Source organism: Somniosus microcephalus, chromosome 23 (genome assembly GCF_052327205.1).
Source record: "Somniosus microcephalus isolate GS21.2 chromosome 23, FLI_Smic_1.0, whole genome shotgun sequence".
Lineage (NCBI taxonomy): Eukaryota > Metazoa > Chordata > Chondrichthyes > Squaliformes > Somniosidae > Somniosus > Somniosus microcephalus.
This window is the reverse complement of record NC_141009.1, coordinates 57,729,985-57,756,550: the sequence shown is the minus strand read 5'-3', so window position 1 is coordinate 57,756,550 and position 26,566 is coordinate 57,729,985. Positions and strand designations below refer to the sequence as shown.

Here is a 26,566-nt window from a genome sequence, read left to right as displayed (position 1 = left end):
CTCTATTTAAAAAAAAATGTCTGATGGTTCCTATATTTATAAATTAAGTCACTGACTTGGCTGTACTTCCCTCTTTCGGCTGCTGAGTTCAGACATCAAGCATCCCACTCCCGCCACCTGGGCCACTGAGCAGGAAGCGGCTCCGTCCCGCGAGTCCTCCGCTCCACACCCTCGGGACGGTGGGAGGAGTTAGAGCGACGGACCGGAAGTTGTGGCGTGGGACAGGTTAGCGGGGGTGAACCCCCCCCTTGGATACCGGAGAGGCGTTGCCAGGTGCAACCCAGAGGCAGGAGGCGGGGACAATAAATGTAGGAGAGGCGCAAAGATAAAGACACCTGACAATCAGTAGAGCAGAGAATATATGGAGAGATAACAGGGGCAGCTCTGTCCGAGCGGAGGGAGAAACACAAATACGAAAACAGCCCATGCAGTCAATGGGCAGAGTAATCAGCCTTTGTCATAGCTCTGTTAAGGTAAGAGCTCAGTGTCATCCTACAGGTTACTGATATAGGAGCAACTGGGCACAGATTACAAGATAATTATGAATGAGGAAGGCCATTTTGACTTGTCCATCCATTCAGAGTCAACGTCTCAACAGATGGACACCCATAAGTGTTGCAGATCTGGTCAATCTGCACAAATAGGATTTGCATTGACAGCCTGTCAGTACAAAACAGAGGACATGTTGTGGCCAACATCTCCCTGGCAACCAGATAATATGTCCAGAGATGGAGTCCACAGTCAATTATTTCATGAGCCTAATGAATTTAGTACTAGTCTCAAAGCACGGTCTGTGCAAAATGTAATTTTAAATCCATTTTGTCTTCCTTGCCTCAGAAAAGTTACTTGAAATTTCTGCACAACTCCCCCGTTTGTGGGGCTGAAAGTACACAGGAATAGGATATTTCAGGTTCAGTTTCCATGCTGCAAGCGTTGTAAAGATGTTGGCACCTGTTGTGATCTCATGTTTGCAAACACACATGACTAGATTTTATTTTTCTAGATAATTTGGATAAACAATGTTCATTGATGAGCAGGGTTAACATATCCAATAAAGTCTTGGTCAGAGTATTGCATAATATAATGTCAAACTCTTAACACTTTCTATGGAACTATGTAATTGTACAGATTATGGGATAGTTCAATAGAATGCCCTTTCTCTTTGATATCTTCTATGAAATTTAATTATAGCATATTTTCTGGCTTTTATATAAACTTATTGTTTCTGCAAAATATTTATCAAAAATCTTTGGAAGCTGATTACACCCCAGCCTGCTTCAAGTGGAGCTTTAAAAAGTGCCTTTTAATTAGTGCTTTATAACTTCTTCAATATTATTCTTGCTCTATCGCATTTGCTTTCTCACAGGCTCTGGGCTCCACTATGCGTCTGGTTTAAAAGTGCTGTTAATTGCAGCTGACGCCATGCCAGCCAGTAAGCTCTTCACCTGACTGTTAGACGATCCCAGTTAACGCTTTGCTGCCATGGGTAAACTGCAGAGTAAACAGAAACGCAACATATCCCGATACAGGTATGGTGAGTCTGTGGAGCGCATGATCGAAGGTGGTAATGATAGACTGCAATAATAAACCTATCCTCATTCTGCACGTTGATCTCTAGTAAAACGCATGTGCAAATTTAGATTTGTTTAATATTTGTTCTTGGGATGTGGGTGACGCGCTATTTATGCCTATCTCAAGTTGTCCTGAGGATTTGAAGAGAACCGCAATGTGTGGGAGTGGAGTCACACATAAGCCACACATGGTCATGGTGGCAGATCTGTCGCAATCTGGCAGCCTTCTGGAAGCTTTCACGGTCATTGTTTTTCTTGCGTCAATCCACAATTATTTGAATTCAGTTTCACCACTTGCCATGGAAGTATTTGAACTGCTAGTCCAGTACCACAACCACTGGGCTGTGAATGTTGTCATTTCAGTTACAGTACATACAGTGAATCTGTAAGTTAAAGGAGCTCTCTGAGCTAAGGCCCTTTCTAGCTTTATCTTCAAGTACCATCCTACTCCCGTATTTACTAAAGAAAAATCAAAAGTGTTAAATTTTATACTGCAGTGACTGACCTAATCCGAGTTGTTTCTTTGCTACCATTCTTAGAATCATGGAATGTTAGAGCACAGAAGCAGCCATTTGGCCCATCAAATCTGCACATGAGCCACCAAGTCTGATCCCACGCCCCTGATGTCTCCACATATTCTTTAATATTCTTTTTCAAGCCACTATCTAATTCCCTTTAAAACAAATTTATGGACTCTGCTGGAATAGCACTTTATGGCAGACATGTATTTCCATCTAATCTCCCTCTGTGCAAAGAACATTTTTCTAACCTCATCCCCCTCTGATTATTCTTGTGATCGTAAGTTTGTGCCCTCTCATTACTGCCTATCGTTATTTATCTTATCATCATCCTTCATAATTTTGAAGATCTCTATCAGATCTCCCCTTAACCTTAGTTGCAGTGGAAAAAGCCATAACTTCTCAAGTTTATCTCCATAACTGGGACCCCTTGTAACTTGCAGCATCCAAGTGAATCTGTGCTGCACCTTTCCCATTGCCTTTATACTCTTTCTACAGTGGGGTGCCTACCACTGCACACAATACTCCAATTGCAGCATAACTAAGTTCTTGCATAAGTTAAGTATTATCTCCTTTTGTATTTAGAGCCTCTAGATGTAAAACCAAGGATTCCATTGCTTTTTTATGGTCTTCTCTACCTTTGAAAGGTCCCCCTGCTCCCCTCTCCTAAATTTCAAATGCTCTAAAGTTGGCATGTCCAGATTTTTTGTCTTGGTTGGCCACTTGGCCGGATATCATGGCACTGTGCAGGCTACATATAGGCAACGGGTGTTGTTGTTAAAACTTGCGTGTTTCACTTGAGTAGTAACAAAGTCAGTCGGTGGTTACAATCACTTTGTTTTTATGCTGAAGTAAAAGAATAATCTAGAAGTAGAGTATTATTTCTTCAGTATACAAAGCAATTTACAAGCCGAGTATTTACCAGCAGATAGAGCACAGTTGAATGTAGGCATGCATTCATCCTGGTACTAACCTCTAAAGAATGAAAGAGCTTTCTTCTTATACACTATTTTATCCTTCGCAAACTCTAATTTTTCCCCTTCTCTCCCTTGATTGGTCCTTCTACTGCTCTTTACTGTGCAAACTTCAGTACATGCTTATCTGCACTGATGATATCTGTCTGTTCAGTGTGCCTCAGCAACTCTTCTGTTGTTGCAACCTTGGTCAACCTTGAACACACTAGCTGGCAGCATTATTTTCATCTTGTTGCCAGCCTGACCTTTAACGCTCTCTCTCCATCTTATTTATCAACAATGGGAGTAAATGATTTGACACCGAAATCCAAGCAAACAATATCATTTTTTGAAAAGCAAAGCTCCATTAAACACTGACTAAATACAAAATAAAACAAAGCAGTGGAATTCGAGCGATAAAGTCTACAGCAGTACGCAGGCTGTACTGACCCAGCATTGCCATGCAGTAGTCAGACTCCAGTAACCAGGCTTCACTTACTAGCAATGGGACAATAAAATGTGATATTTCGTAGCTCCAGCTCATCTCCCACTTCTCATTTATGAGCTGTATAGTTAGATTAAACAGTGCAGTTGGGCGTTAACAACAGTTGTCCCCGCCTCATTGCTGGAGTCTAGTTCCTCGAGTGCCAGCAGCCCTCCATTACTTCAGCCAAGTGACCATTCTTCATGTGAGAACAGTAAGTGTCGGCACACTATTCCGCCATACAGGGGGTCGGGGGGGGAAGTCACAACAGTGCCTGATCCTGTCCTTGTGTAACTTTCCTACACTGGCCACGAGATGATGGTCAGGAGCAAGAACCCTAGTTGATTATTGTTTCTCCCTCACTCGTCCATTGAAACTGAGACCCATTTTAGTGGCCCGACTGTTGCCCTGGCTGACATCAGCTAAAAGACTGGGAATCAAATCAAATCTCTTTAGAGGAGCTATGTAGTGCAAGATTTATTTGTAGTGGTTTATTTTTAATTAAATCTAAATAACCCAGGAAACCGAGTTTTTTTTTTTGTATAAATCAGGATACCCTGCAAAATATGTTACATTGCCACTGTAACCCAAATCACTGTGCATTACACAGGCACTATTTGTCACAATCTGTAGGGAGTGTTGGTCAATATGGACCTGTGGCCATTAGAAGCTGGATTGTTACTGCTCAGAGTCAAATGTCAGCTTGGCTCATTGGGAACACTCGCCTCTGAGGCAGAAGGTTGTGAGTTCAAGACCCAACTCTAGGGATTTGAGCACATAAACTAGGGTGACACTTCAGTGCAGTACTGAGGGAGAGATGTTAAACCAAGGCCCTGTCCGCCTGTTCAAAGAAGAGCAGGGGAGTTCTCCCGGTGTCCTGGCCAATACTTATCCCTCAACCAACATCACTAAAACAGATTATCTGGACATTTATCACATTGCTGTTTGTGGGATCTTGCAGTGAATAAATTGACTGCCTTACAAACAAAACAACAGTGACCATGCTTCAAAAGTAACTCATTGCTCATAAATTGCAATGGAACATCTTAAGGGCCTGAAACGTGTTCTAAAAGTGCAAATTTTTAAAATTTAATTTGGGCAGCAGATTTTTATTCTATTAATCTTCGGTGTAACACAGATCCTAGAGGTAAAAGGGTGATGTATTAATCCACCGCAGTACCCAGTCCTCCTCAGCTTGAGCTGTTTGTACCCTGGCGTGAATTCTGCAGGATCCACTCGTAGTTATTACATATCCGCAATCTCTCAAGGAGGCACAGGACAAACTCTAAACAGTGTGTCAGATTACACTGTGCATTGTGCTTGAACTTGAACTGTGTCGTATTCTTTCTAGGATTGATGGGGATACAGGCCACAGTTCCATCACTCAAATGGTGCAGCAATACAGTCCTGCGCATAATGATGCTGTGACATCATTAGCCTCCCTAACGTCTGAACACTGCGTGTCTGGAGGAAAGGACAAGGTGAGATTTTCACCTTTTGGAAGGGCAAAAATGGAGGGTGTGTGTTTGAGCAGGACTTTACACTAGTGTGTACAATAGTTTTGTGACATTTAATGTGACACACACACACCATAGCTGCATGTTTTGCTGTCTCACTCTAGCTTTCTTCTTCACCCAGGAAGGCTGGTACAGACTTGGGACTTCTGACAGCAGTGCCCTGTGAAGTAGCATTGAGTTTGTACTGTAAATTCCAGCTTATTCACAGCTTGACAGAGTCCATTACTAAATACAGATCATTGGTGTGATAGCTGCCTTTTTATGTGTGCATCTATATGTGCATGCATGAGCAGATATTTGGTTTCTGATTTAATTCAGTAGTGATGTCTGCTGCCTGTTACTGAGATGTACCCACTTTTTGCCCTTCAGACAGTGGTCATATATAACTGGAAATCTGGTGGTGTGCAGCAGAAATTCATGGGGCATGAACGTGATGTGACCAAGGTAAGAGCAATTTATAAACCACTTGGCAGTATATTTACTGATTGCAATACAGGAGAAATGGAGATACGCCATTGACTGTGGAAGTGGAAAGGGCTCAACCTTTATTATCTGGGGCCTAGTTTTAAAGTCTAGTCAGATGCAAGGGATGAAGGTTACCCCTCTGTAGTAGTTGGTACAGTGCTTTATAATAATGTCTTTAATTTCTGAGGTCATGGATCCTAGATGAAGTGTATTAAGCTTAGGCTCAAAGCACTGAGGTCCAGACATTTCAATAGACAGATGCCAAAACCCCCCTCATAAAGATCCTAATCTGCTTTGAAAGCCTATACGGTGCAGACTTCTGATTGTTTTTGATTGGATTCTGAGAATTTGGTTTAACCAAATATTCTAGGATAAGCCCAGAATATTAAGCTGAAGTATTTGTTGGATAAATACTCCTTCTCCCCATAGGCATGGTAGTTAACTTCATGAGTAGTATATCTATCCTTGTAATGTTTCCCAGGATAGTCATTGAAATATGATTTTTCACTCATCTCCCAGGACTCTCCCGCTGGTCCACCAAATCAATTAATACGTAAAACGGAAGGGGAGTCTAGGCAGACTACTCTCTGTCCAAAGTATGTAACCACCCAATCCCCCTATCTGATCTGTAAAAATATAGTCATGTATTTGTTACCTGCCCAGTGGAGATCTACCATTTCAGTCCTGCTTCCCACCTCACTGTACCCTGGAGCACCTCCATTTCATTGCAATAGGACACGACACTTTGGGCAAACCTGGGAGCTGACCTGGAGCCATCCGCTCCCATAACACCACGCAACTGGTTCTGCTTCTGTATTCTGATGACTTGCTGCACTCAGTGGGGGGAATTTTGACTTTGGGCGATAGTGTAAAACGGGCGATATCGGATCAGGCGCCTGTTATAAGAACATAACAAGCAGCAGCAAGAGGGGGCCATATGGCCGCTCGAGTCTGCTCCGTCATTCAATAAGATCATGGCTGATCTTCTACATCAACTCCACTTTTCACACCCTATTCCCATATCCCTGATTCCCTTAGTGTCCAACAATCTATCGCTCTCAGTCTTGAATATACTCAACGACCGAGCATCCACAGCCCTCTGGGGTAGAGAATTCCGAAGATTTACACCCCTCTGAGTGAAGAAATTTCTCCTCCTCTCGGTCCTAAATGGCCGACCCCTTACCCTGAGACTATGACCCCTAGTTCTAAACTCTCCAGCCAGGGGAAACGGCCTCTCAGCAGCTACACATCTCTCCCAATGTTCATTTCCATTTCCGATATCGCCTGTTTTACACTATCGCTCAAAGTCAAAATAGCCCCCAGTGTGACCTTGTAGTGGCTTACATGGACTAGGTGTAAGAACAAGTCCCCACCGCACTCTTGTCAGCTGCGGCATGATACTTGATGGGAGGCTTCTAAATAGAGGTAACAGATGGGACAATGTATAACAATGGCTGTTTCACTTCATCGGGTGACATAGTCGATTAATTCACATTTGCCATTTTCATGGGCACCAGACTTTTGGAGTTTGAAATGCTCACCTGTGAGACTAGAGTTTTATCAACAGTTTGTATTGCAGTGCGGTTACGGAACTGATTTGTGTGAATGCAGCCTGGTCCAGTCTAATTCATGTGCTATATCCTTGAGTTTATCGCACCCGCGTATGATACGCATAGAGATCTCATATGTTGCTAGGTTCTCTGATTTTCAGGTGTTGTATCCAGCTGTTGTTGGGGGCGGGGTGAATCCTGTCCTGCGTTGAAGCGACCTGCATGTGAACAAAATGGTGGATTCCCCCGTATTTCGAATTGTGCCTGTCATTTTATTTCAGGTAACCTGCGGCTTTCAATCAAACAGAATCTTCAGTGCTTCACGTGATAAAATGGCCCTGATGTGGGACGTAGACAGTAAGGCCGGACCACTGCAGGAGTTTACTGGACACGAACTGGTGGTGACTGGCCTAGCTGTGAGCCCAGGTATGGACGCAGGAAGCCTTCATTCATCATAGTATTTTTTGTGTGTTTTTTGCCACAGTAAATTTAACTGGGTCATAGCAAAGTCGTGCATATAATGAAAAGGGAACATTTTCCCATTTTCTTACAGAAAGAAGGGGGAAGGAAGAGAGTCAGAGGCAAGCTGAGAGAAAACGACAGAACGTGTGTGAGAGGCTCACAGAGAGGGGAAGACAAGTGGAAACATATCGAAAGGATGATAAATTAGAGAGTTGGAGAGGAAAAGAGATAAAGTATTTAAGAACCTTGCATATAGGCAGAAAGAAAAGAAAAAGGGAGACAGAGCGGCAAGCGGAGAAGGAGACAAACAATTAGAGTAGGTGACAAGCAGAGACCGTGGCAGGAAGAAAAGGATGCCATTTTTTTCCTTTTGTGTGAGCAATGTCATGTTGTATATAATTTTATTTACAAATGTAGAAGTGCCTCTAGTGGCAGAAGTTCAGTCTCTTCCTCAATCACAATAGCAAAATATTCCAGAAGCTGGAAATCTGAAATAACAACAGAAAATGCTGGAAACAATCAGCAGGTTAGGCAGCGTCGAGGAGAGAGAAACAGAGTTAATGTTTCGGGCCGAGGACCCTTCGCGAAGGGTCCTCGACCCGAAACGTTAGCTCTGTTTCAGTCTCTTCCTCCCTGACTCTGTTCTGGGGCCATGGGCGAGAAGACATTGTGCCTGTGTCGGGCTTTCTTTCTGCAAGTGTATGATCTTGTTAACCTGAGTGGTGTGTTTGTATCATAATATTGTTTTATTGCCCTTTCCAGATGGTTTGCAACTGTGTACAGGATCCCGGGACAATTCCTTGTGTATCTGGGATGTGGAGACTGGGGACTGTCTACAAAACTGCTCTATTTCCAGGAATCTGGTAGGACTGATTGGCAGCTGAGCACTGGTTTTCCAAATGCTTATTTGGCCAATGCTTTAGTGCAATGCTGAGGGAGTGCTGCACTGTCAGGTGCCATATGTCGGACAATGTTTCCCCCTAAGCTGCGCGGCTGCGCACCAATCAGGAGGTCCCGTGCAGGCCGCTCACCAGCTGCTACCGCTGGAAAAGATACCGTGCGTGGGCGGCTGCGCAGCAAATTTAAAGGGGCCGCGCACCAAAAAAGAATTAGAGAGAACATTGATTTTGGATGAGGGGTTAAACCATCTGTCCTCTCAGGTGGACATAAAAGATCCGGTGGCACTATTTCGAAGAAGACCAGGTGCGTTCTCCCTGGTGTCCTGGGGCCAATATTTGTCCCTCAACCAACATCACTAAAACAGATCATCTGGTTATTTACCTCATTGCTGTTTGTGGGAGCTTGCTGTGCGCAAATTGGCTGCAGCATTTCCTACATTACAACAGTGACTACACTTCGACAGTACTTCATTGGCTGTGAAGCACTTTAGGAAGTCCTGAATTCGTAAACGGTGCAAATTCTTTTGTTCTTTACTAAATTTCCACTCTGCTGTGACAGTCACATGAATCTACATTTTATTGTCTTGTGGCGTACCGATTACAGAAAGGACACAATCCGTTTTTCGGTCCGTAGACTATAAATCAGGCGTCATGCCTTTAAGAAGGATCACACCTTTAAGAAACTCGATCTGCAACATAGTTAAGCCCAGAGCGGGGGAGGAGCAGTCGAAGCTGTGGACTGATGAAAGGCAGTCGGACTTGGTGTAGGCTCTGACGCCATTTTGTGTTCAACATGCAGTCTCAACAATTAAACCTTTTCTGTTGAACCTCTCCGAGTTCAGTATTTTTTGCTAGGAGTACGTAGACTCCTACAGTCTAACCTAACTGATCATAACGCACACCTTCCCTATCCATGTACTCTAAGCTCACTGGAAGTGTGCTCTATTGGATTCAAGAGAGAAAAGAAAGACTTGCATTTATATAGCGCCTTTCACGACCACCGGACGTCTCCAAGCGTGTCACAGCCAATGAAGTACTTTTGGAGTGTAGTCACTGTTGTAATGTAGGAAACGCGGCAGCCAGTTTGCACACAGCAAGGTCCCACAAACAGTAATGTGATAATGACCAGTTAATCTGTTTTTGTTACGTTGATTGATGGATAAACATTGGCTAGGACACCGGGGATAACTCCCCTGCTTTTCTTTGAAATAGTGCCATGGGATCTTTTACGTCTACCTGAGGGAGCAGACGGGACCTCGGTTTTTAATGTCTCATCTGAAAGACGGAATCTCCAACAGTGCAGCACCCCCTCAGTACTGCACTGGAGTGTCCGCCTAGATTTTTGTGCTCAAGTCCCTGGATTCAGTCAGTTACAAAAGGCGTATAACACTGATGTTTGCTGTTTTTTGATCTGATGAAAATTTTGCGTGGCATCTAAGTGACTGATTGCCAAATGACCTACTGAAAGGGCAGACATAACTCATTAACATCAACAACTTGCATTTATATAGCACCTTTAACATAATAAAACATCCCAAGGCACTTCACAGGAGCAATTATCAAACAAAATTTGATGTTGAGCCACATGAGATATTAGAGCAGATGACCAAAAGCTTGGTCGAAGAGGTAGGTTTTAAGGAGACCACTCATTTGTTTTATAATTCGTGAAATTCTTTAACCAGAGGAAAATGGGAATATGTAAGAGTCGTAACCACAGGGTGATGCCACCAATACTGATCCTTTCTTCCTACACTGTCAGAGGTAGCGCTGTCTCTCTTTCTCTTTCTCACAAATAGTTGACCCATACTTCCTTGAAGATAAACTTTGCTTTCAAAATTGAACATGCACGCAAGATCTATGTGTTCACCCATTATCAGTTATTGTTTAAGACAATAGCAGGTTGGGATATTAAACCAGAAACCGGGCAAGGGGGCAGTTAAAATGGAGCCGGTGACTTGCCCGTTGGCCTGCCGCCCCGACCACATTTAAGTTGCAGGCACCAAGGACGTCAGCCCATAGCCGGCGGGGTCCTTGCTAACTCTGCAGATGGGACCCCCGACAACGTGATCGCCCCGACTGCAATCTTAACCCCAGGCCTGTGTGGCGAACCCTCGGGCCAAAACTGTCGGGAGGTGGATCCAGGGCCAGAACAGGCTCAGAATGGCAAATTAAAAAAAAAAAAAATGGGGGTTCCCTGTGGGCCAGGAGGAGCAGGACTGCTGTAGGCTTGATTGAGACTCATTTCACATAGGATCTTTACAGCCAGCAGAGAGAGGAGACTCATCCCATCACTCTAAGCTGAATTTGAACCCATGTCCCAGATGTAAAAGTTCAATGTTCAATCGGTTTCAGATTCTGAAATTTTTACTGGTGTTTTGGGCATCTGTCTACTTTTCCATGGAAACTAAATCAGTGGCCTCACTCCTCCTTGGCCGATTGCTATGTTGTTGTCCGGTTACATGGCAGCACTGCCTGATTGATTGATTGATTGTACTTTGACTCTTCTCCAGGTGACACACATCTGCTGGGTTCCTGCAGAATCACTCGTCATCCAGACGTCCGAGGACAAGATGATCAGGTGGGTAAACCACGGCCCAGTTCACCGTGGTCATTCAGCAAGGATCATTAAACAGGTGTCTTGTGCATGCAGGCAACGTGTGTGTGTGTCATTGTGAAATAAAATGTTGTATTAAATGATGCTATACCAATGGCAAAAAGTGAATTTAAAGTGGTTAAGGATGGCTCTTTTTTAGGTCATTGCAGGAGCTTCCTATCTTAACACAGCCCTCCATTCAATCTTGACGAGCCTAGCGTGCCTTGCTCCAGCCACTGATGAAAACCAGCTACTAACTGTACAAGTTCCTTTTGTCCTCACAGTGTTGTCTTAGAGTACTCGTTAGCGTTGACCCTTTCTGTGGCTGGGGTTTCGACATGCTAACAGTGTGCCCTGGCTGCTTGCTGAAAGAGCGGACATAGGGTAATGATACCTGTGAAACAATTTAACATTTTTTTTGTACTTTCCCTTTCTGTTAATTTATTTTGAAACTTGTCATTTAATCAGTGAGTGCTGGTCACCCCATTGAGGAGCTGGTTTAGTGGAGCTTTTCAGCCTGACGGTACTCAGGAGCTGGATTAACTTTAGTAGGGATAGTCATTTCTTATATCTGAATAACAAAATAACCTTTAGGCAGATAGGTTAAAGGGGTGTCTAGCTTCTAATCTCTTTTACTTCTTTTGTTTCTTTTATTCTTTTGTCCGATTGCAGCCCTGCCTTCGATCTAGTTTCTTTTCTTTCCAGTTTTGAAGAAGGGTTCGACCCGAAACATCAACTCAAATTTCTCTCCACGGATGTTGCCTGACCTGCTGAGTTTTTCCAGCATTTTCTGTTGTTATTTTAGGTTAAAGGGGTGGTCTGTTACTCATTTGGGGGAAGGTATACGAGGCTAAATTGAGGATATGTCTAACTGTTTGTCAAGGGGTACAGCCGATGAATCTAGAGATATGTGTATCCCTTTGGCAGAGGGTGCAGAATATTTTATTCTGGGAAGGGAGATGTTGGGCTAGTTCAGGGATGTATGGAACATTTTTGCAGGCCCTACAGAAATGCATGTAGCTAGATGCTACTGTGACACAACCTGGCTCCCCCGTGCACTGTGCCAAGGTGTGGTAAGATAAGGGTTAACTATCTAGCTATGTCCTTCAGTTAGAGATTGACTGTTTCCCTGGCAGAAATAGCTGAAAATCAGACCGAGTTGCATCAGGGACACATCTTAGCGTTGGCCAATTTCAGTTCTACCCTCTTGAGCAGGGAATGGTGTATGTTGCAAGGAAAGACAAAAAAGGTTTAAAAACTTGACCCTGATAGATCATCTTTGTATGGAATGACTTCTGGCTGTGTTGCAGTAGATGGAGGAGCTGGTTGGTGTGGCAGAAATTAGGTACCTTTATCCAGTTTTGATATCGTGGCTATTCCTTTAAACTCAGTCGCAGTACATAAGCAGGTTTAAAAAAAAACAACTGCAGTTCAGCTCTGTGTGCCAAGCTCATTTCAAAACATTGCAAATTTTGCCAGTTACAGGCTAGAGAGAAGAGTAAATCAATCTTGCACAGTTTGTATACGACTGAAGGTTCCTTTTTAAATTTTACTTGTGTACCCAGGAAATTCTAGTAACGCTTTTCTGGGATATAAAAGTCTGGATTGCAGGATCAGTATGAAAAGCTCCGACGACACTGGTCAGTTTGAAAGTCCTGAGAGTGAAAAAGTCGCCTTGATTTTCCAAGAAACAGTTTAAATTAATTAGACTCCCACTGGTGTAAGAAAAGAAACACTATTGTTTAGTTTGTTTGAAAAGTGTTAGCTTAGTTCTTAGAACTGTGATCTTTGTATTATTTTGTCGACTCGTGCTAAGTGGAAGGTTGTCTACTGTAAATATATAACTGTTAGTAATTTGCCTGCTCACCTTTTGTAAAATAAATTTGCTTGATATTTTAAATGAGCGCTGATGCAATGCTCTATCATTTTTGAATACTGGATTGAGATCTTCTGGAGTATTAGAATAAATCCAGTAGCTAAAGGTGAATAGGAGGCAGGGTTTACTGTTCATTTCATGTTACTGAAAGTGCATCTAGATCTCAAGGTAAGGATAGAATCCTGACAGAATGGGGAGTTGGGAATTGCCCGTGAAAGTGATCTAAGATAAGAGAGCTGAAACAATCCAGAAGAACTAGGTTCAAAAAGAGCCAGAAATGTTAACCAATGGTTTCCTCGCTCTTGTTTTTTTTTGTTCCGTTGACAGGATCTGGGACAGCCGTGAGCTCCAGGTGACCCATATCTTCCCCATAAAGCAGTACATCCAAACACACTGTGATGCCAGTTCTGACGGACGATATTGCATCACCTGCAGCAATGGTTTCAGCGGCGAGGGCTGTGAGGCCACAGTATGTAACCATCATTTTAGTCCAGTTAAAGGAATTCACGTGGTCAGGCAGAAAGTTTATCTTCAACAAAAAACCTGTTTGTGGTGGAGATGGCATCTTCTGAGCCGTTGACTATGTACACAGGTTTGGTCAGGAACTTCGACCACGTGTGCTTTACATCAAGTTGCATCAAATCTACAGCATAGAAACAGGCCATTCAGCCCAACTGGTCTATGCCGGTGTGTCTGCTCCCCATGAGCCTCCTCCCACCCCCCTTCCTCTAACCCTATCAACATATTCTGTTCTATTCTCTATCTCATGTGCTTACCTAGAATCCCCTTAAATGCATCTATGCTACTTGCCGCAACTACTCCCTGTGGTAGCGAGTTCCACATTCTAACCACTCTCTGGGTAAAGAAGTTTTTCTTGAATTCCCTATTGGATTTATCAGTGATAATCTGATATTTATGGCCCCTAGTTTTAGACTGCCCCCCCCACAAGTGGAAACATTTTCAATGTCTACCCTATCAAACCCTTTTATTATCTTAGAGACCTCTATCACGTCACCACTCGAGGACCTTCTCTTATCTAAAGAGCCCCAGCCTATTCAGTCTTTCCTGTTAGTTGTATCCTCTCAGTTTTGATATCAACCTTGTGAATCTTTTTTGCACCTTCTCTGGTGCCTCTATATCCTTTTTATAATATGGAGACCAGAACTGTGCGCAGTACTCCAAGTGTGGTCTAACCAAGGTTCAAGACGAGTTTAATGCAACTTCTCTGCTTTTCAATTCTATCCCTCTAGAAATGAACCCCAGTGCTTGGTTTGCTTTTTTATGGCCATTTTAAACCTGCATCGCTACTTTGTGATTTGTGAATGTGTACCCCTAGATTGCTTTGCTCATTTACTCCATTTAGACTCTTATTATCCAAGCAGTATGTGGCCTCATTATTCTTCCTCCCAAAATGCGCCACCTCACACTTATCTATATTGAAATTCATTTGCCAATTACACGCCCATTCTACAACTTTATTAATGTCTTCCTGTATTTTGTTGCATTCTTCCTTTGTGTTAACTACAGCCCCCTCCCCTATTTGGTGTCGTCTGCAAATTTTGAAATTATACTTCCGCTTCCTGAGTCGAAATTGTTAATGTAAATTGTGAACAACAGTGGTCCCAGCATCGTTCCCTGTAGAACACCACTTTACCAGTCTGAGTAGCTACCCTTAACCCCTATACTCTGTTTTCTGTTTTCTAGCCAGCTTGCTATCCATTCTGCTACCTGTCCCCTGACTCCACAGGCTCTGACCGTACTCATGAGTCTACTATGCGGTACCTTATCGGAGACCTTTTGAAAATCCAAATGTATTACATCTACTGCATTGCCCTTGTCTACTCTTTCTGTTACTTCTTCAAAGAATTCAGTAAGGTTGGTCAAGCATGACCTCTTTTGAAATCCATGCTGACTGCTCTTTATTATATTTTAGGTTTCTAGATGCTTTTAAATCATATCTTTGAGTAAAGATTCCATTAACTTTCCTACCACCGCCGTTAAGGTAACTGCTCCATAGTTCCCTGGTCTTGTTCTATCTCCCTTTTTTAAATATAGGCATCACGTTAACTGTCCATCAGTCCTCTGGCACTATTCCCTTTTCTAATGAATTTATATATCTGTAATAATGCCTCTGTTATCTCTCCGCTAACTTCTCTTAATATGCGCGGATGCAATCCATCCGGACCAAGGGTTTTTATCCTCTCTAGGTTTGATTAGTTTATGAATTATCACCCCCCTTTCTATCTCAAATGTCTTAAAATAATTTTTGATCTCCTCTTCTAGTGTCATGCCCAGCTTGTTAGTCTCCCTGGTAAATACTGAGGAAAAGTAACTCTTCAATATTTCTGCCATTTTGCTGTCATTACCTGTAGGTTTATCTTGTGCATCCCTTAGTGGCCCTATCCCTATCCAGATGTTTCTTTTGTTGTTTGTGTCTATATAGAATACTTTACTATTTTATTTTTATATTCCTTGAAAATTTAATTTCGTAGTTCCTCCTTGCTTTCCAAATTGTTTTTTGACTTCTTCCTTCTGTCGTCCTCTCCTTTGTTGTCTATTGCCTTTTTCTTTAGTTTCAATTTTACTCAAGTCTTTATTCATCTATGGTGTGTCATTTTTAGCTAGTTTGTTCTTGTTTTTTAGAGGAATACATTTCTCCTGAACTCTGTTGATCATCTTTAACTATTTCCCACTGCTGTTCTATCTTTTTGTTAATTTTGTTTTCCAGTTTACCTTCCTTAGTTCCATTCTCATCCCCTCAAAATTAACTTTTTCCCAACCTGCAACTTTGGCCTTTGTCTTTCTGTGCCATGGAATTTATGCCCCTGATTCCCACGGTAAAAAGTTCCTTGTTTCCACCATCCCAGGCTCGGGTTTCACTTGGAAAGCTTCCTTCCCACAGTGTGATCGCTGCCTTCACAAACTACACGCCCATGTAAACCGAGGAAAGGAAATGTCCACAGTCGTTCTCCATGGCAACATAGCCAAAATACTGACTCACATAAACTCATTTGTTTGACTTTCCCTTCTCTTCCCTGTCTCCTAGCTGTGGGACTTGAGGCAGGCTAAGCGTAAGGTTTGCGAGTACAAGGGACACCTACAGACCACTGCAGCCTGCATCTTTCTCCCAAGTGGAACTTCCTCACTCCCCTTGGTTGCAACCTCTGCACATGACTGCACCGTGAAGATCTGGAATCGTGACACTGCAGGTACTGTCCTTCTGCCCGACGATACAGCCGCAGTTTTGTGAAACTAGTTTCAATCGGTCTCTTGTACCTTGGTTGTACTGTAATCTACAATCTTTCTTGGGGAAAGATTGAACAGGCTGGGGCTACCTTCTCTAGAAAAGAGAAGGCGGAGGGGTGACCTGATAGAGGTCTTTAAAATTATGAAAGGGTTTGATAGGGTAGATGTAGAGAAGATCTTTCCACTTTTGTGGGAGAAACCAGAACTAGGGGCCATAAATATAACGTATTCACCAATAAATCCAATAGCGAATTCAGGAGAATTCTAACCAGAGAGTGGTTCGAATGTGGAACTCACTACCTCAAGAAGCAGTTGAGGTGAATAGCATAGATGCATTTAAGGGGAAGCTAGATAAACGCATAAGGAAAATATCAATAGAAGGTTATGCTGATGGGGTTAGATTAAGAGGGGTTAGAGGAGGCTCGTGTGGAGCATAAACACCGGCATGGACCTGTTGGGCTGGATGGCCTGTTTCTGTGCTGTAAATTCTATGTAATTCTATGTATCTTGGTGATTGAAACGACTCAAAATCCACATAACAATGTGCAGTATAATCATTGCAAACTGAGGGAAATGGTAACCAATGATAACCCAACTGTAAGATTCAGGAGCAGCAGGAGTCTGGATTCCAAAAACCGAGATTGGTGTAACCGAGTTATTGATGCAGTTCCAGTCTGGCTTGTTTCTTGGTGGGACTGATGTGAGAAACTCACTTCATTCAGATGGATCTCCCTGCTCAAACAACACCCTGCCATTTAGAAATGTGGCCAGGATGGTGTGAATGCCAACTGTCCAAGCTCGGGAATGAATTTGGTGCCAACACTTACATGCAAGCAAGTATATTGGGCAAATACTTCCTCAACGCCTGTCATCAAACAGCAAGTCTATCTAGTCGTATTCCAATAGAAGAGCATTCTTCCCGCAGATGCTTGTGCTACTGACCAGGGACTGCAACTTTACCCTGTGGAATTTAAGACTTCTGAGATTGTTTATAACAAAAGCCAATATAAAGCTTAGATGCCATGTGTTGGTACCCCATTTAGCACCACCTATAAGTTGTGCCATGAATGGAGAGTGTGGATTCATGTCCAGGATCCTCACATGCCGAGTTCCCAATCTTGGCCATTTCACTGTGTGCAAACACTGATTGAATGTCAGGTACTTCCCACAGGGTGGAAGGAGTGGTGGTCCCTGGGCTGCTGTTGTAGACCCAACACCTGACTTCAGGGTGGCATTAATGAAGTTTTGGTCACAGGTCACCCTCCCTGTTGATGAGTCATTATCTCAAACCCCTTAAGTTGCAATTGTAAGTCTTAAATTCCATAGCTTTGTCATTCCTACCCTTACTGAGGGACTGCTACACTGTCTGAGGTGCCAACTTTTGGATGAGACATTCGTCTGAGGCCCCATCTGCCCTCTTAAATAGGTGTAAAAGATCCCATTGCGTTATTCCAAGAAGAGCCCAGGAGTTCTCCCCAGCGTCCTGGCCAATATTTATCCCTCAACCAACATCACTAAAACAGATGGATCTGGTCATTTATTGCATTGCTGTTTTGTGGGAGCTTGCTGTGTGCAAATTGTCTGCCGCATTATCTACATTATAACAGGGACTACACTTCAAGAAGTGCTTCATTGGCTGTAAAGCGCTTTGGGACATCCTGAGGTTGTGAAAACTGCTATATAAATGCAAGTTCTTTCTTTCTAACAGCATGCTTTAGATGGATCAGTGGTGGCGTATACAGGAGGTTACACCAATGAATAATTCAGAGTAAACACCGGGAGGGCATCGGGCTTCAATCTAACAGTAACGTGCCACACAAGAGGTTATTAAACAAAATTAGGGCTCATGGGATTGGGGGTAATATACTAGCATGGATTGAGGATTGGTTAACGGACAGAAAACAGAGAGTAGGAATAAACGGGTCATTTTCGGGTTGGCAGGCTGTAACTAGTGGGGTACCGCAAGGATCAGTGCTTGGGCCTGAGCTATTCACAATCTTCATCAGTGATTTGGATGAGGGAACCAAATGTAATATATCCAAATTTGCTGATGACACAAAGCTGGGTGGGAATGTAAGTTGTGAGGAGGATGCAAGGAGGCTTCAAGGGGATAGAGACAGGCTAAGTGAATGGGCAAGAACATGGCAAATGGAATATAATGTGGAGAAATGTGAAGTTATCCACTTTGATAGGAAAAATAGAAAAGCAGAGTATTTCTTAAATGGTGAGAGATTGGGAAATGTTGGTGTTCAGAGGGACCTGGGTGTCCTTGTACACAAATCACTGAAAGTTAACATGCAGGTACAGCAAGCAATTAGGAAAGCAAATGGTATGTTGGCCTTTATTATAAGAGGATTAGAGTATAAGAGTAAAGACGTCTTACTGCAATTATATAGGGCCCTGGTGAGACCACACCTGGAGTATTGTGTATAGTTTTGGTCTCCTTATCTAAGGAAAGATATACTTACCATAGAGGGAGTGCAACAAAGGTTCACCAGACTGGTACCTGGGATGGGGGGATTGTCCTATGAGGAAAGATTGAGTAGACTAGGCCTATATTCTCCAGCGTTTAGAAGAATGAGAGGTGATCTCATTGAAACATACAAATTTCTTACAGGGCTTGACAGGGTAGATGCAGGGAGGATGTTTCCCCTAGCTGGGGGGTCTAGAACTAGGGGGTCACAGTCTTAGAATAAGGGGTGGGCCATTTAGGACTGAGATGAGGAGAAAGTTCTTCACTCAGAGGGTGGTGAATCTTTGGAATTCTCTACCCCAGAAGGCTGTGGAGGCTGAGTCGGTGAGTATATTCAAGAGAGATCGATAGATTTTTGAATATTAAGGGATATGGGGATAGTGCAGGAAAGTGGAGATGAGGTAGAAGATCAGCCATGATCTTATTGAATGGCAGAGCAGGCTCGAAGGGCCAAATGGCTGACTCCTGCTCTTATTTCTTATGTTCTTAACTAGTCAGGATGCTTCTCCACTATAGGACCCAGTGGCTGTGAATAGGCCCTGCATCCTTTAAAGATTTCTTTCATGGTGTAAAACACAATTATTAGATAAAACATAACAAAAGGTGATGAAGAAGTTGATAAAAGAACTGCTCGCTATCTGTCTGGAACTGTTACTGAATGCACTGTTCTCAATTAGAGAAAGTGAATATCCCCCTGAGTAAGAGTTTCCCCAAAGGGTGTTCGCTGTGGTTTCAGTCAGCGAATGGTCAACAACTGCACAGAGGAGCCTGTAAATGGGACTGTTTTAAATATCAATTGATATAAAAAGGAGCAATTCATCTGGGATAAATACTTCCTGTTCGGAGTACTCACTCCGGGCTGCTTCCTATAAACAGGGATGAAAACGCTCTGGCTAAGTGCGATCATCTAAAACACTTACCCATAGCGTGCCCCAACTTAGTTTGTGTACTAAGCATTTAAATATTTCTGTTTTCTGGAACATTTATCATTTTTTTGTGCATTTGCGTTTGGAACATCCTGAGGTCGTGAAAGGTGCTGTATAAATGCAAGTTATTTCTTTATCTTTCTTATTGAGCTCAGTTTGTTTCAAGAGACACTTGAATAAGCATATAGTCCAGGTACTGTGGAGCAGATAGGACAGACCTTGCCTTACTCCACCCAGTGTGGAGCGGCCCTGTTAACTGGCGTTTTCCACTCCTGTATCTGTATCCCACTTTCCATTTTTTGGTCTCTCTATGCCACGCCACTCCTGGTTGAGAGAGTAACTTGCTCCAGTCTCCTCCCAGCCTGCCTCAGTCAGTGAGCGTGGCTCAGCCTCTTTATTTCTTTTAGCAGCTCCTCCCAGTGGTGCGGAGAGTTGTGGAGAGCTCAAACCAGCCGAAAATAAGCTCCTTATTTCTGTAACCTCCTCCAGCCCTACAAGCCTTTGAGATCTCTGCGCTCCTCCAATTCTGGCCTCTTGCGCATTCCCGATTTTAATCGCTCTGCCACTGGTGGCCGTGCTTTCAGCTGCCTGGGCACTAAACTCTAGAATTTCCTCCCTAAACCTCTCCACCTCTCTACCTCTCCTCCTTTAAGATGGTCCTTAAAACCTACCTCTTTGACCAAGCTTTTGGTCATCAGTCCTGATGCCGCCTCCTGTGTCTTGGCATCAAAAATGTTTTTATTGATAATGCTCCTGTTAAGCACCTTGGGACATTTTGCCATGTTAAAAGCACTATAAATGCAAATGTTGTTGTTAAGACCAGGTGATTTTTCTTTGAGGTGGAGAGGGTAGCCTCTCTCTTTTTAAAAATTCTGTTGAGAGGTACAGACCCTTTTATATTGGGTATTCCGATGGGAGGAGTCTAAGGGCGGAAGTCACCCCCCCATCCACATCAATGGGGCTGTGGTGGAAAGGGTGGACAGCTTTAAGTTCCTCGGAGTCCACATCACAGAAGACCTCTCCTGGTCCCTCAATACCTCCTCTCTGGTGAAGAAGGCCCAGCAGCGCCTATATTTCCTAAGGAGACTGAAGGGATGTAACCTGTCACCCCTGATCCTCTCTAACTTTTACCGCTGCACAATAGAGAGCATCCTGACGAACTGTATCACAGTATGGTGTGGCAGCTGTAGCTCCTATGACCGGAAAGCCCTGCAGCGGGTAGTCAAAACTGCCCAACGCATTACCGGCACCCGGCTACCGACCATAGAGCACATATACCAGAAACGCTGTCTACGGAGGTCACGGTCCATCATCAAAGACCCTACCCACCCCAGCCACAGTCTGTTCGCCCTCCTGCCATCTGGGAGACGCTACAGATGCATTCGCACCCGTACGACCAGATTTAGGAACCGCTTCTTTCCCAGGGCTGTCATCCTACTGAACTCCACAAATAAACTCTAAAGCCTGCACATCTGCCAATGCACTTTATTATGGTTATGTTAATGTATTACAAGCCAAATGTATGTTGAATGTTTAAATGTCTTAATCTAAATGTACACTCTCGGGAGCCGCAAGCCTACATTTCGTTGTACTGCACTTGTGCACTAACAATGACAATAAAAGTTGATTTGATTTGATTTGATTTGAAAAGGCTGTCTCGTAGATTGACCAAACATTATTTTTCTCTTTATCTTGTAGTCTGTGTGAGTTCCCTTTGCCTGGATGGTGCGGGACCCCTCACGTCGTTGGCCTTCGGTGATGGTGCCAGTCTGCTGTGTGGCAGCTTTAATATGGGAATTCACCACCTCCGAGTGAACCAATCAAACAGCTGCAGTCTGAGTGAGGTGGCTAGGTTCTGAGCAAGTCGGAGATGCAGCAACATAGCGGAAGAGCTGGGGACCGTTTGTGTCAGGTCCCTAGCTGAACAGATGGCAGTGGAACACTTGAAGACTGCACAGCAGGACCAGACCAGACACACAAGAGTAGGACACAAATTCAGCAATCGAAGAGCGAAAGAGCAGTGAGCTCTGTTTTTAGGAAGTTTCCTGTTCTAAATCGTGTCTGTGTGTAATGTGGATCCTCAGGAATGAGGATTAGAACAGTGGTTTAGATTAATTTACTGCACTGAATTATATCAGGATTGAATTGTTCTAGACTCCCTTGATGGATGGTCCATTCAGTAACGGAGCCACACAGATCAGAATGGGCCCATGTTTCATTCCTGGTCTGTGCTGAGTTAATAGATCCCAGCTGGGGCAGGAGTAGGACTGCTGCAATTGGCCTCCGAGCTCTGGGTTAGGAATATCAGCCAGGTTTCTGCTCGGGAACCCATCCAAGGAGTGCACCTTGGCGGATATAGCTCCCGAGTGGCTCGTGTGTCCACTCCTCCTGCTCTGAATCTCTCACCAGGTGTAGTTCTTGTTCTAGCGATATGAGTGTTATAAGACAACCCCTGCCCAAGGCTAAGAGAGTGAGGAGGGAAGTTAGGAGAAATTTCTTACCAGGAGGTTGTTGGGAGCATGGAATGCCTTGCCACAGGAAGTGGTTGAGGGAGAGACCATTGGCTCTTTGAACGGATGAACTGAAGCAGAAGACACCACGAGGCAATGGGAGGGGAGAAGGACAGTGGGATGAACTTTGGACTGCCCTCGGACAGATACGATAGGCTGAATTACTTTACTTAACTTTCTGGAAGTAAAGTTAAAAGGAAAGTAAACATGCAGGTACAGCAAGCAATTAGGAAGGCAAATGGTATGTTAACCTTTATTGCAAGGGGCTTGGAGTACAAGAGTAAGGAAGTCTTGCTGCAATTACATAGAGCTTTGGTGAGACAACAACTGGAGTACTGTGTATAGTTTTGGTCAACTTACTTAAGGAAGGACCTGCTTGCCTTGGAGAGGGTGCAACGAAGGTTCACTAGATTGATTCCTGAGGTGAGAGGGTTGTCCTATGAGGAGAGATTGAGTAGATTGGCCCTATATTCTCTGGAGTTTAGAAGAATGAGAGGTGATCTCAGTGAAACGTATAAAATTCTTAGAGGGCTTGACAGGGTAGATGCTGAGAGGCTGTTTCCCCCTGGCTGGAGAGTCTAGAACTAGAGTTCGGAGTCTCGGGTTAAGGGGTCAGACATTTGGGACTGAGATGAGGAAAAATGTCTTCACCTCCGAGGGTTGTGAATCTTTGGAATTCTCTACCCCAGAGGGCTGTGGATGCTCAGTCGGTGTATATTCAAGACTGGGGTTGATAGATTTTTGAGCACTAAGGGAATCAAGAGACACAGTGGTAGAGCGAGAAAGTGGAGTTGAGGTAAAAGTTCAGCCATGACCTTATTGAATGGCGGAGCAGGCTCGAGGGGCTGTACAGCCTACTCCTGCTCCTTCTTGGCCCAGAAATTCGGGTCGGGGGCTTCCCGCGGGTGTAAGCCCCCGATCTGCACTTACCTAGCGCGCCGGCCGTTGAGCTCTGGGCTCCCGTGGAATTCCGATCCGGGGCCTAGTCCAGCTGCCGGCGCGCAGTGCTTGCGTATCCCAGGGGCGCAGTTAGTTTGAAGCGTCCCCTGGGATCACGTGGGCCATGGGCAGCCAATCGGAGCAGGGAATGCTCCATTCATAAGTCTTGACAGGAAGTGCTGTCAAGACTTATAAATACTACGGCCCCAAAATAGCACTAAACCTTCAAATAATTTTTTTTTAAATCACATGAAATAACTATTTTAAACAATAATTTAAATTTTTGAAAAAAATAATTTTATATTCTAACGGGGCTAAAAATAAACTTACCTTGCTTTAAAGTATTTAAAAATAATAAACCTGTGGGAAAAAATGTTTTAATTTTAATGAATTCACCACTTACCTTGGAAAAAGCAGGCCCTACGCCTACTTTTTACATTTCTAAATTCTGGAGACTGACCCTCCCGGAAAAACCTGTTTTAAAAAAAAAAACCTAAGTTCGATGCGCACGCGCAGCCTCCCCCGCGCACGCATTCCACCTCTGAACCCCTGCTTTCAGAGGAATGGAAGTGCCGGTTTCCCGCGCATGCGCAGTGCATGCAGGAAACCGGCACTTCCATTGGGCCTACGGGTGAGTACCCCGTGTGTACTCACCCATGGAGACCCGAATTTCTGGGCCCTTATGTTTGAATATATTGTAAACTTCTACGATTCCATGAGGCAATGCCGTTTTATACACTGCTGACTCCGTTATCTCTGTGACGTCATTACTGGCAAATGTAGTATGTTATGTACAGTTACACAGTGACATAGCCCACTTGATTGGAGCCTGCGCTCAGTGGTGTTATGCTAAGGGAGCAAAGTACTGAGAACTCTTATCAGTAGGTTCCGCCAATCTGTTGCTGGGCTCCATGCAGTAATGGTGTTAGTAAAGCATGGTAAATAACAGAAATAATGTAGCTACAGAAGGGGGAGTGGTGATGATGTAACACAGCACTGCAAATATGCAATACTTGCTGCTGACTGACCATCTCAACCTGGTACTGTTTGGCTTGTATATGACTCGTCGACACGTGTACTGTAAACTGGGTAAGTGATGCCCACCATAGCAGGTATCTGCACCAAAAAAGCAGCGTTAGTGACTGAAGAATTGGTATTTAATACGTCCTTTCCGTCCCATTTGTACGGAACACATCTCCTGTGCAATCTACATCCAGCTCCCATACAGTATGTGAATGAGCTGCTTTTATATGGTGTGTAGTGTACATTGCTGGATTACTATTGTGATGGTCCCTTGTGATACACCTGTCCAAGCAGTGGGCACCAAAGCAAGTTACCCTTCCTGTACCCCAGGAAATTACTCACTGGGTGCAAGGTGTAAATAACTTAGTTTTAATGAGCATAGAAATGAAAGGTAAAAATGCTGATCTTAATCATAGATTTTTAAAAATGTAATTTATATCAATGTTAACAGAAAAGTAGTTTTGGGATGATTGAACAATATTGCACCTGACTGAGTGCTTTAAAAAAATCATATGAAGGTTTCTAATGTCTTGTGATTTCTGGTATTATAAACATAATTTGCAATGGGGACCACGGCAAATCGACTATTCTATACTGATTTGATCACGTGTTACCATGGAATACTAGCTAAGCTGTTCTAGTACAGCTACAACATTGTACATCTACCCGAAAATGTGGAAAATTGTCCAGGTTTGTCCAACCCAGCAATTACCATCCCATCAGCCTACTCCCAATCATCAGAGTGATGGACTCGGCTGTCAACAATGCTGTCAAGCATCACTTGCTCAACAATAATCTGCTCCTGATGCTTTGGGCTGGATTTTGCCAATGGGGAGCTTTTGGAGGCGGGACTCCCACTTGTGGGGTTTTTAGTCCCGCCTCCATCGACTTCTGGCCAACCCACGCTATTTTCCCTTGATTGACCTTGTTAAGCCTGCCCAGCGGGCTTCGCAGGCCAATTGAGGGGAAGCCGGTTACACAGCGTATGACGTTTCATCTGTCAAAACTTTTTGACATGAATTGTCATCGTTTGATAGCTCCGAGAAGCTGTCAAACACTGACATTGGCCCGTATTTTCCGATCGCAGGCCTCCCGTGGGCGGAGACCTGCGATCTGGAAAAATCTGCGCCCTTACCTGAGGGCTCCAGGGACGTGCACACTTCCGCTCCTGGGCCTCTCCAAACTCCAGGTGCGCAGGGCCCACGTAGCCCAGGGGCGCATGTAGTTCGCAGCGTCCCTGGGATCGCGTGGGCCATGGGGAGCCAATCACAGAAGGGACCTGTAAAATATATGAATGGAGATCAATGAAAAAACATAGGCTGGATTTTCATTCAGAAGTCGGGAAGGAGGCGGGACTACAACTTTCGGGTTTTAGTCCCGCCTCCGTCGAGATGCGGCCAATCCACGTGATTTTCCCTTGATTGACCTTGTTGAGCCCGCCCAGCGGGCTCAGCAGGCCAATTAAGGGCCACCTGGCAACAGGTGACGTTACAGACTGAAATTTCATCTGTCAGGACGTGTTGACATGAAATATCAGTGTTTCACAGCTGTTTGAAGCTGTCAAACACTGACAGTCTTACTTCTAACCTGAGTCCTTCTATGCAGACTCAGTTAGAAATCTCACCGGCACTGAAAGCTGAAGGCTGTCACTTTTGACAGCTCGTGGCCATTCTGCTTTCTGTGCCGGCTGAGTGATGAACTCCCGAAACCTAGAGGAAGGAAGGCTGTAAAGGTAAGTACAGGTAATTTAAACTTCTTTACACACTTTAGACACACCAAACACTCATGCACCCATCACTCACCTGAACACCGACATCGCGACCCCTCCAAGTCATTCAACCCGACGGCCCACCTGCTCTAACCTGGCGTGGTTTGGAGCCGTCGAGAATCCCACACAAAACCCCTCAAAATAGGGATTAGGCTAAAAACTGCCTGTTAACAGGCAGTTAATTGGCACTAATCCCTTCCCGCCTCGGGTCGGCGGGTCCCAGTGCGGGGCGGGTACCCGCCTCCTTTGAAACTTACGTGGAGGCGGGTTTTGGGCGGGATGGTGTCGGGACCCCCGAATTTGGGATTTTTGCCCCCCGCACGCCTAAAAGCCCGCCTCACGGCACACTGAAAATCGACCCCATAGTAAAACTTTAAACAATTTTTTAAATCACATTTTTAAAATGACAAAGTATTTTAAACAATTTAATTTTTTGAAAAAAATAATGAAAGTATTTTACGGGGCTAAAAATAAACTTACCTTTTTAAAAGTATTTTTAAATGATAAATCAGTGAAAACAAATGTTTTATTTTTTTTTAAAACTTTTTTCAACTCCTCCTGGTAAAAGTAGGCCTTCCTCCTGCTTTTACCAGGCGTAAGAATTGTAAGGGTTTTCTGCGGGCGGAGGTTCTGCAGAAAGCTGAACTCTCTGCCCACAGAGGCCCTTCTCTCGGGCAGCCGGAGGATCTGTCAAGAGCATTCTTGACAGATTGGAAATGTCGGTTTTCCGTGCATGCGCTGTGCATGCCTGAAACCGGCATTTCCGATGTCCCTATGGGTGGGTACACTGCAC

At 44.0% G+C, this 26,566-nt stretch overlaps 1 protein-coding gene across 2 annotated transcripts; it reads left to right on the top strand.

Annotated features, from left to right (window-relative positions):
- Window positions 1-23,227, top strand: wdr31 (WD repeat domain 31). Of its 2 annotated transcripts, XM_085965893.1 has the most exons (10): window positions 11-473; window positions 1,367-1,529; window positions 4,878-5,007; window positions 5,413-5,487; window positions 7,340-7,484; window positions 8,283-8,383; window positions 10,930-10,997; window positions 13,216-13,357; window positions 15,935-16,097; window positions 21,232-23,227. In XM_085965893.1, exons 2-10 carry the CDS (start codon window positions 1,483-1,485, stop codon window positions 21,390-21,392), a joined length of 1,032 nt encoding a protein of 343 aa, XP_085822019.1. In that variant the 5' UTR covers window positions 11-473; window positions 1,367-1,482; the 3' UTR covers window positions 21,393-23,227. The 2 variants fall into 2 exon arrangements, with proteins under 2 accessions (XP_085822020.1, XP_085822019.1); XM_085965894.1 differs by lacking the exons at window positions 15,935-16,097; window positions 21,232-23,227 and adding an exon at window positions 14,593-15,918 and having other exon boundaries at window positions 1-473.
- Window positions 23,228-26,566: the final 3,339 nt, after the last annotated feature.

Excerpts from the sequence above, each read along its gene's own strand:
- wdr31 (XM_085965893.1), top strand. The coding sequence starts at position 1,483 with ATGGGTAAACTGCAGAGTAAACAGAAACGCAACATATCCCGATACAG. Across the intron at positions 13,358-15,934 it reads GCGAGGGCTGTGAGGCCACA|CTGTGGGACTTGAGGCAGGC; the intron begins GTATGTAACCAT and ends CCTGTCTCCTAG. Across the intron at positions 16,098-21,231 it reads CTGGAATCGTGACACTGCAG|TCTGTGTGAGTTCCCTTTGC; the intron begins GTACTGTCCTTC and ends TTTATCTTGTAG.